At 41.8% G+C, this 10990-nt stretch overlaps 1 protein-coding gene across 1 annotated transcript; it reads left to right on the top strand.

The window, feature by feature from the left end:
• Nucleotides 1-2330: 2330 nt before the first annotated feature.
• On the top strand, nucleotides 2331-10208 carry NXNL2 (nucleoredoxin like 2). The gene is made up of 2 exons (XM_064641302.1): nucleotides 2331-2757; nucleotides 9613-10208. The coding sequence occupies exons 1-2, from the start codon at nucleotides 2456-2458 to the stop codon at nucleotides 9779-9781; spliced, it is 471 nt and encodes a 156-aa protein (XP_064497372.1). The 5' UTR covers nucleotides 2331-2455; the 3' UTR covers nucleotides 9782-10208.
• The last annotated feature ends 782 nt before the right edge of the window (nucleotides 10209-10990 follow it).

Here is a 10990-nt window from a genome sequence, read left to right as displayed (position 1 = left end):
GGGAAGTAGATCCAAGAAGAGCTGTGGATGAACCTTCACTAAATATCTGTACCACTGCTGACTGTGTAATAATGACCCATGTGTTTGGGTCTCGTGAACCCAGCTGAGGTAAAAGTGTTCCAAATGTGTCAGCTCTGAGGAATGCTTTCAGTATCTAATAACTGCTTTAGTTGGCAGGTTGTGCATGGTAAAATTGAAATTTTTTAGGCTCAGTAATTCTTTGTGTACTGGCTTTTTTCCACAGCCCATTGGTTAAAATGTTTGATTGGTACAAAGAAGCTTGTTTTGCTCTTTTCCCACTGTGTACGCTGTGGGAAGTGGCTTTACCTGTTTTCTCATTGATAACTCCAATTATAATAACTCTCTGCTGTAAAGCATGTTGTTATGTATTATGAAAGTGAATTTAAAAACCCAGCTGTTTTACCTAGTTGTATCAATGACTGCTACATATTTAAGTCCTCAATCCACTGGTATGTAAGAATAGCAATACTTGAAGTCAAAAATTCCAGTTTGATTTTGTACAGGAATAAACTGAGCACACGTCACCTGCTGCACACACACCTTTCCTTTTGAGGTCTTCTTTTTGGAACACGTTTTTCTTCTATCCACTTGACCCAAGATTTTTGTTTATCCGCTGTCACTTTCTGTCCTGATTGAGAGGAACAAGGTATCATTTTAAATACTTGAAAATGTGAGAGAAAGCCCAAAGAAGAACCCCAGAAGTAACATAGCAATGTTGTGGGTTTTTTGGTAGTGTTCATCAAAACTAACCACCTGGTTGTAGGGTCAGCTTGAATTGGGACATGCCTTCATCTGCCCTTCTCTTACCCATTTTTCCTTTTATCATGCAGATATTGCTAATTAAAAACCGTTTTCTTCTTGTGCAAAAGAAAATAGTTTAAAAGAAATGTTTAAAAAGAATGTTTAAAAGAAAATAGTTCATTCATCATTATTTTCTAAGAGATATTTTATATGCAAATTAATCATTACAAATTAGGCCTTTTTATTTATGTCCATGTATAAATTACAATTCTGATATTTTAGTGGAAAAACAAGAAGAATTGCTTAGGTGTTTGAAAAGTGGTTTTTATTCAAATGCAGCCTTTCTCCATTTTCGTGGACTATTGGGCTATGTTGTTTTCAAACCAAAGTTTCTCCTTCCATTACAGGAATGATATTTTAAACACCATAATCCTCCCATCTTTCACATCTCTCATCAATCCTTTCTCCAACTTTTGAGTGCTGTGTTGTGCTGTTCCCCCCTTCAGACTTCAACCTGACGTCAGAAGTAGAAGAAAGAGGTGCTGTGAATGTTGCACTCCTGAAAACAGCCCAAATGAGAAATTAGGCTCATCTAAGTCTTTGATTTGCCATCACCTGCCTCTGTGAGACTGCTTGTGAAAGGATGGAGCTGAAGCCTTTGAAACCTGTAGAATCACCAAAAAGCAGAAAAAAGTTTCCATGCAAGTTCTGGCTACCATAGGTTCACTGTTGATATTCCTACCAATTTCTCCTTCAGCCAGTGAAAGTATATTTTCTCAGATATTATGAACTGAAGCAATAAGGTTCAGTGTACACACAGTTTTAGTGTGAACTATTCTTTTGCTAGCTCCATTAGACACTTCGAGTATCCATTATAAACAATAGAATTGGTTCTGGGAGGTTCTGATAATTTTTTAAAGATAAATTCTCTTCTAATTGGGTATTGTGCAATGAAAAGGAGACAATGTGGGGTTATCACCCTACCCCAATCCTTTAATTAAACTGCAATTTAATACCTGTGTGGCCAAATCATCTTTAATTTCCTTTTTGCAGGTTGCTTTAGGCAAAAAAGAGATTGTGTATTTGTAATACAATGTCATTTTTATTAATCTCTAACTCAGTATGAGCTGGAGGAAAAAAGCATTATTCAACCCAAGCACACGATAAATGCACTGGAATAAAACGAGAATTCCTGTCATCTGCTTGGACAGAGAATAGACAGCCCCCTTTTATAGCCAGAATTCAGATGATTTTCCATGCCGTGAAAAAATTCAGTGCTGGACATCAGACAATAAAGAAGTTTGGTGCCAGAGCTGGCCAAGCCTTGTGGAGAGATATTCAGGGGAGAGACGGTGGAGACCGCGGTGAGCTGAAGGGGCCCGATGCTGGTGGGCGGCGATTACTGCTCAAACTTATCTAAAGTTCTACGTCTTCAGCATGGCTTGAGCTGTCCGTGCGTCCTCGGAAAGCCGATTTGGCCCCTGCAGGAGCGAGGGGCAGGGGCCGGGGCGGGGCCGCGCCCCCTCGGCTGCCGGGCGGGTATAAAAAGGCAGCGCCGGCGGCCGTGGGGTGATGAGGTGGGACTGTGGCTGGGCTGGGGACAGTGTCCGCTGAGCCCCTGTCCCGGGGGGCCGCGGGAGGAGGGTCGGTCCCGGAGCGGGTCCGCAGCCCCGGCGGGTCCGGCGGGGACAGGATGGTGGATGTGTTCAGCGGGAGGGTCCTGGTCAGCAGGGACGGCCGCAGCGTGGACCCCGAGGAGGCCCTGCAGAACAAGGTCGTGGGCTTGTACTTCTCGGCCGGGTGGTGCTCGCCGTGCCGCGACTTCACCCCCGTGCTCTGCGACTTCTACACGGAGCTGCTGGAGGAGACCGAGCCCCCCGCCCCCTTCGAGGTCGTCTTCATCTCCTCCGACCACAGCGCCGAGGAGATGGTGGGCTACATGCACGCCATGCACGGCGACTGGCTGGCCCTGCCCTTCCACGACCCCTACAAGCAGTGAGTACCGGCGGGGCGGGCCGGGGCTCTCCGGCAGCATCTGTGCCGGCAGCCCTGCCCCGAGGGCCGGGAGAGGGCGGGGGTGGGCACGGCACCCGACAGGGCAGCCTCTGACACAGAGACCGCCAGCTCTGCCCCGCCGACCCTCGCCTGCCCTGCCGCCCCTGTCCCCGGAGCCCAGGGTATCCCGGCCGTGCCGGGCTGTCCCGGGCTGTCCCTGCGCTCCCCGTGCCGCCGGCTGCACACACTGTGACAGCCTCTGCTCTCCGCAGGGAAGTCACTTGGCTTTAGCCCGTCCCGTCTGTAAAGAGCGCGGGTTTGCGTGCTCAATTTAGGATCTAAAACATCTTCGTGGAAGAGCCAAGTAAAGCCCCCGGGTATTAACGAGACGACATGACTAGTGAGTTAGAAAGAAACCAGTGGCAAATGAGGACCAGGTGGCTGTTTTTCAGCGCGGCAGTAGTTGTTACTAAGGTCGTTCTGCGTTGTTTAGATTAACACTCTGGGGAAAAGGCAAATGAAGAAGCAGCAAAACTCGTAGCTGAACAACTCGGACGAGAGCAGAGCAAACTGAGATATTGCAGACAGATACGGCATCAGCTGGAGTTTAGCGGTGGCACGTTGCACGTGGTGACTCGGATGTAAAATTCCTGTGCTGATAGATTTCTAAAGGGACCTTCCTGTAAGTAGCTTGCTCATGAAAACTACAAAAGAAAAGGACGTGACTGTGTGTAAGTAACGGGCTGAAGCATAATACCAAGAACTGTTTTGATGACCCAGGTCAAGGGTGGAGACTCATTTGAATGACTTTGAGAAATCTGATTTAGCTCCCAGCGGGAAGTACAGATTGGGATTACGGGGGCAGAGGTAAGATATTTAACGCCACTGAAATGTGTGTAACTGGAGAATTAAAATAAATGTAAATACTGGCTAAGGGATTCTGTGTTCCGCCCCCTCCAAAATAAGTAGATTGTGGAAAACATTGTTGCAGATGACATCAAAATCCGGGATATATCTTTATAATTTAATGTGAGTTTTATCTTCATAAATTAATGTGAATTTTAAATATAGATTGGTTAATGAAACTCCCAGCCAAGTTTACTCTTCTAATAAAGAACTCTATCTTAGTGCTTCTAGTAACTTCTAGCTTTCATTTAACTCTAGATCAACCCCCGTGTGCTACCTGGGATAGAGCTGTGTAACAGCCCAGCTAAAACTAAATGGGGAGAGGGTTTACTAATCTCGTTTATCGGTGCACTTTGACAACCTTCCTTGCCTCGTTCCTGGGTGCCAGCTGCCAGTTGATGTTAGGCCTTTTAATAACAGTTTCTGCTGACTTTAAAATAGATTGAAATGGCAATGTTATTTTCCATAATACTCCAAAGTCCTCCTAGGCAGTAATTGACTTTGATGTCTACTAATCATAACAGAACACAGGCAAGTTTCCTGATGGAAATGTAGCACTTGAAGTCCCTGCACCCAGCAAGCTGTTCAGCACAGCCTGTGTGAGAATGCGCTTACAGCTTCAGCCTCTGTGGATTAGAGGTTTATTTCTGACTGCTCTTGCTCAAGTCACGTGGAATGGAGGTACAGAGATTGATTAATTGGCTTTGCTGTGGCAGTCCACAATGTCCTTCAGAATCCTGCAGAGAAACATGGCTTGTCCCGACAGATAACTGTGAGATCGTGGTGGCTTACTGAAGAACAAAGTGCAGAGGGCTACGAAAAGGCAATGTTTTTAAAGTTGTGTTTCTTGCATGTACCAACAAAGGTCTTTGTGGAGGCCTCAGGATGCTTAAATTGGATTAACTGCTAATTTGGTGTCAGGGATACTGGTAAAACATTGTAGACTTAGAGCAGATGGATGTGTATTCATTAAACCAAACTATAATTCTGGCTAGGTACTAGTTCTAAGCAAGAATGTGATTTTAAAATTGACTAACATAATTATTTTATTAATAATGTTTATTAACTTATTAATTAATATTTTTAAAGTTCCATTGAAAATAACTTGAATTGGTTATTTTGTGGACTGTGTAAAAAAAGCATTTCAGTATCTTCAGTGAGGTTAGAATATCCTAACTGGTTACTCCAGTGTTTAAGATACACAATTGCAGCAGAGATTGATGTCTCTTCTAGACACAGTAGAGCCAATTTTAAGTCTGCCATCTAAAATACATTTCAGACAGAAGTGGGGAGTTTCTTTTGGTGATGAATTTTGTCTTGTTAAGAAATAGCCAGCATTTCTACTCATAATAACACTGCAGTGTTAAGACTACCTTCAGAGAAGGAAAATGCTGAATTCAGAGCAAGATTTCAAGACTCTTCCATGCTATCAGTCCTGACTATTTCCCTGAGATGGGACTGCACCTTTACTACTTCACGTGGTCTGTGGCGTGACTAATGGGAAACACTGTTCTGATGCTTTGTCTGCAGGTTAATGTAAATTTTTTTGCTGCTTGAGGCACAGGATTTTGATCCCTGAAGGGGAGTGTGAAGACAGTCTAGTAGGAGGTAGTGGGCACTAGGAAGAGAAAGGGAACAGCAGAGAGGAAAAGCAGGTGTAGGAAAGAACATGCCAACAAGAAGTGCTAGTGAATGGTGCTGACATTTTAATTGTCAGACACGCTGCTGTGTTTGTACTGAACCCTGTTGTCAAAGGCACCCTTCCCTGTGGGGGTGCCTAGCACATGCAGGAGGTCTTGCAGGCTTCCAGATAGACAGCAGGTATTTCCCAAGACCATGACCTGTGCACCTCAGTGAGACTTAGAATCACATAATTCACGTAAAAGGAAAATAAAAAGGTTGTAAGCACATTTTATGTTAGGAAGCTTTAGGTATGAGGGTGTATTGACACCTGCAGGAATACTGGGAGGGGGTCAGTTGCCAAAAACAGAGGCAGAAGAATAACGTTAAGTGTCTAGCAGTTCTTAGACTTTTTAGACTTCTCTCCCAGAATCTCAACAAACACTTTAAAATTGAATCCCAATCGTGTGATGTGCATGCTTATGTGTCTAACCTTTAACAGGGGAGAAATTTTACTTCGTTCACTCCATGTAGAAATTTCAGAAGTAAAAGAAAATACTTACAGCTGTGCATTAGAGTGTGTACTGCTAGAAGCAGATTAGCAAGGTGGCCATCACTTCTGAGTGAAAGCTGTTAAAATTCAAATGTTGTCAGAGGTCACATTACACGTAAGTGTAATATGTACGTTCCCAAGATTGCATTAAATTTGCCCCATGTTTTTTTACATCCCAAAAACCCTCTTGTGATGCTTAAACTTTTACATGAAAGTGCTCACTTATGCCATGGATCAGCCCCCTCCTTTCTTCAGGAATCATAGTTATACGGTATGGAATATTCTTTGGCCAGTTGGGATCAGCTGTCCCAGATGTGCTTCCTCCCAACTTCTTGTGCATCCCCAGTCTACTCGCTGACATGGCAGCATGAGAAACAGAAAAGGCCCTGGTGCTGTGTAAGCACTGCTCAGCAATAGCTAAAACAATGCTATTTTGGTAACAGATCTAAAACATAGCACCCTGCAAGCTGCTGTGAAGAAAATTAGCCCTGTCCCAGCCAATGTCAGTATTATCTAGAAATATAAAATCCACGCTCTCCAAAATTTTCATCCAGCCTTCTCACAAGGATCAAAAGACCTAATAATTGCTATAACTTCCAGTTTGTCTCAATCTCAGTGTCAGGTGTGGGGCTAGGAGCTGGGCTTGATGATCCTTGTGGGTCCCTTTCAACTCAGCATATTCTGTGATTCTGCGAAATGAAGGTTGCCCTTTCGTGTCCAAACCTTCATGGCCAACTTCTGACAAAGGATTTGGCTGAAAGATTCCCTGTGGCTGTCCAAAGGTTACTCATGTCTTCCATAGCTATTTTTTTAATAGCTTTCCTTCTGCTTTGTCTGTTTGGGTCTTAAGATTTTTCTAGTCAGTAAGACACAGTATAGCTTTACTCTTAACAGGGGACACTGAGACAACTGAGTAAGAATGTCATCATTTACATCACTGTATTTTACTCTAAGAGTTGAGTTTGCCTTTGTAGCTCATGATATTTCCATTTATGGTTAATGATTTCATAAGTTGCCTTTGCAGTTAGTCCCATGGCACATGTGTCACTTGTGCAGGTGAGTCATGGGATTTTAGATCCCTGTAGGAGAGGGTGATCTTAACAGGTTTTAAAAAGTAATTTTTGTAAGCACAAGTACACAGTGGTTAAGAAGCATTGCTTGCAGAACTGTTCCTGAGCCACCTTCAGGTCCACTCTCTTGCAGGTTGCAAATGTAAGCAAAATCTGTGCATTCTTTGGTCTGATTTGATCAAGCAGCCTTCAGCCAAGAGGCTGTGTAAACAAGATGCTGTGCTGGAGTGGATCATCCATCTATGCATTCCCTCAGGAAAGCAAAGTGTAAGTTTCCAGTCTCCATAGGAAATCACCTTCAGCTTCCTACTCTTCTGTCTCTGCTACAATTGTGTTGGGCATCCCAAGCTAATTTATTGTCCACTGAATGAATAGAAAGCATCTTCCACCCCACCCACCTTGTTTGTCATTCAAGTGGTGTGGGGTGATGGGATTTTACATGGCTTCTGCATGAACTTGCTTTGGAATGTTGGTGTTTTTCCTCCCATTTTAGCAGGTTTGGGAAAGGTTCTATGGAGATTCTTGGTTGATTGCTCTTATTTCAGAATTCACACTGAGGAAGCAAACCTATTTCTATAACTTATTATTGCTGCTTCTGTAGTATTTCCTGCATTATTGTACAGCCAATGTAATGGCAGAGCAGACTCCTTCACCTGTTGATTTTTCTTTTCTTAAGCAAAAATACAGAAGGGGAGTCATGTTTCAGGAATGCCTTGTCTGGGCCAGTATTTCACTTAAGTCTTATTTTCTGTATTTTGTCTTATTTTTTTTTTGCTCCCAGGAAATCATGGAGAATGTCTTTATATCAGTCCCACGTGTTTTTTAACAATGTCTATTTTTCTTTTCTACTCAAAGTTCTTTGAGTTTTGAATCTCACCCAGCAAATGTTCTTGCTTGTGGTGATGACGCTCAGGCACTACATTTTCTTTTAGTATTTACATTTTGGTTTGAAAGAGACATTCATGTTTTGGAATTTGGCTATTCTGTTATTGTTTGTGTCTGTCCTCTGGTTCTTCTAGAGGTGCTTAATTTCTGTTCACTTTGATTGATATAAAACAATGCAGGAAGGTGATTTTCCACACAACAGGTCATATTTGTTTTGGCAAGGTTTTTACTTTTAGCTGATCTCTTGTAGTTCACTTAATCTATTTCTTACACCCCTTCTGAAACATGTGACTTCTTCCTCAAAAGCTGATTACATTTTTTGCTGGAAACAATTTAGACTGCACACCCCTTACGCCTCAGATGTAGATTTTATGTTCCTCACTTTTCCTGTTAGATGTCTTTCACTGTAGCTTGCATTCCTGCCACTAAAACTGTGAGATGTTGCTTGTGAGGACTATGTGCTGGAAGGTGTTTTCTTTAACTTCTGAAATGAAACATTAGGATTTTATTAGAATCAATGTTGTTTCATTCATGGCTCTCTCATGTGAACATCTACTACAATGAGTAGATGTGCCAAGGAGGTGGGTAATAGTTTTTCTGCCTTTTAGCTTACTTTGAAAAGGGTGAGCAAACCACTCTGGTGTGGTTCTGACTCTTTGACCATCAACCTGTTTCTCTGCCTGATGATTTGTATTCAATAAAGGTTTGCTTTTCTTCTTTGGACATTCAGTGTTAGTGCAAGTAGTGGGTTTGCTGTTGCTGTGTGTTTGGAAAGGATTTGGTTTTGCAGTGTCCTGATAAACGTGGAAGGAAGCTTCAGACACTCATTATCTGCTTTTCTTTCGGAGCTTGAGCTGGGGCCATGAGCTGGGTCTGGAGTTCCTGGAAATGCTTGAAACTAACTCTTCTAATTGACCTGCACTCTCAGCAACTAACTCTGCTTTTGTCTGACGTCCATTGAGAGGTTTAATGAACTCGGAGCTCACCTACAGTCTTGTAGCTGCTGCAGCTGTGGTTTAACAAAATTCATGCCAAAAAGTTATTCAGTCCTAGTGACAAAGCTTTAGTTTCAAAAATTTTTGTCCTGAATTTTACCTTCTCCTTTGCACTGAAATGTCAGCCTTTTGAGCAAGGTGAATTCCTTGCACAGGAGATACGATCATTCTATAAAGATAGATCTGTGTGCCTTGCTCTTTGCCTCTTCTTTATTTTGTCCTGTAACAAACAAATTGGTGTTAAACTGTTTTCCTTGGGGTGTTTTTCATCTTGCCATTTCCCAGGCCTGTATCATGCTCAATTGAGGTGGCTTCCTATGCGGTGTTCTCTGATTCTTTCTCCCATTTTCCACTTAAGTTTTTGGTTTCTTTAGTTTGCATCTTACTGATATCTTCCAACTCATCTATATAAAGTACAGGGAATTCTGTTTTACTATGTCACGTGGCTGATATTGCACAAACATCAGGCTTCCTTCTCTGTCTTGTTTAATTACTAGTCACGCCTTGTTATTTTTTTGTGTGCTGGTGTCAGCAAGTGTTCTTGTTTCTCTTTGCATGTTTCGTGTCCTCACAAATGTTATTTTTGTTTCCTGCATTAATAGCCTGTGTTCCACGTGGCTTTAAGTCTCTGAAAGGCTCTGCTCCTGTGGAAACTGCAGGCAGCAGGGAAGAGCAGTCACAGGAAGGATGCTGCTCTGTCCCAAACTCACCACTCCTGCTCTCCCGTGGTTCCTGAGTGGAGCAGCCTTCACAAGAGATTAGGACTTTTCTTAAAATGCTCCCAATGGTGTGTTTTATTTTTAATTTTTTTTTTTTCCCCCCTCAGTGATCTGAAGAAGAAATACAACATAACAGCAATTCCTAAACTGGTGATTGTGAAACAGACTGGAGAAGTCATTACTGATAAGGGAAGAAAACAGATCAGAGACAAAGGGCGATCCTGTTTTCGGAACTGGCTTGAGAGTGCAGATATCTTTCAGAATTTTTCTAGCTAAAAATGGCAAATGGAAACAAGAAAAGGCATCATGGAAAACTTGATAGAGCTCTGAAAGGTTGTTGCCTTGTTCAGAATAAGAAGGGTAAGGCTTATTTGTCTTTGTAAACAAATTTTGGGTTTGACTGGAAGATCAGCTACTCCAGTAAGTCATAAAATGCCATTATTGTTTTGTTTTGTTCTATCTATCTACTGTATTCAATATGAACCAAAGCATTCCTGATAATACTGAAGAACTTCAAATGTATAAGCTGTTTTAGATGGTAATAATGGAAAACTGTACAATCTATGCAAACACTTCTTTTGCAAAGTCAGTACAGTAAAAATAAATGCAGAAAGACCTGTTTTGTTGATGACAGTTTTTTTAGGTGATTATAGCATTTTATTAAAAAAATGAAATTGTTTGCTTTAATAAATAACTGTTTATGAAATGTCTCTTGTGTCTTCCTTATTCATCTTAAGAAAATAATCAGAAAATGTCATGATTTTTAAACAGAACACGTTTGTCAGTAATTAAAAAATATTCTTTTATTTTACTTTTTTGTGGTATTTATTTATATTTATTTATAGTTCTGCTTAATAGTTCTGCTTAGTTTTCTTTATCCCTGGATTTTAAATCTTGTCCCTAATAAGCTAAATTTGGGATTGGAACAAGGTGACCTTTAGGGTCCCTTCCAACACAGGAGTCCTGATTCCTCAGAACAACAGGAGTGGTTTTTCTGCAGGCACTTTTTTTCATGCCTGGGGTTGAAAGGTTTCCACTTCACTCTCATTTTATTGATTGCCATGTCTCTTCTGCAGTCATTGGCTTACTGATCCCACCCACAGCTGTCTCCCTTGTTTGTTGAGGAACATTTGCCTCATCATGAGAAATCTCAACAAAGAGGGTCTGAAGTTTAATGTGTGTGAATAATTTTATCATTTAATAACACAATTATGTCATTTTCTTGTAATGGAGGGGGGAAAAATCTTCCCTGAAGAGTGAGAGGGAATATTTGCAAAAAGTCATGTGCGCTTTCCAGTGTGTCAAAGAGCAGTATGTCAAAGGCCAGAGAAACTGAATTTGAAATGAAAAATTATAGCTCTAGAAAGTGTTCAGCAGAGTTGTGAGTTCTGAGCATCTTATAGCTGTTCTTAAAATTGCATCTGGGCATACCACAGACAATTTCTGATTTTTGCCATCTAACCATATAAAAATATTTGTGTTCTT

The sequence above is a fragment of the Pseudopipra pipra genome, chromosome Z, assembly GCF_036250125.1.
Source record: "Pseudopipra pipra isolate bDixPip1 chromosome Z, bDixPip1.hap1, whole genome shotgun sequence".
NCBI lineage: Eukaryota > Metazoa > Chordata > Aves > Passeriformes > Pipridae > Pseudopipra > Pseudopipra pipra.
This window is presented reverse-complemented; position numbering and strand designations above follow the sequence as displayed.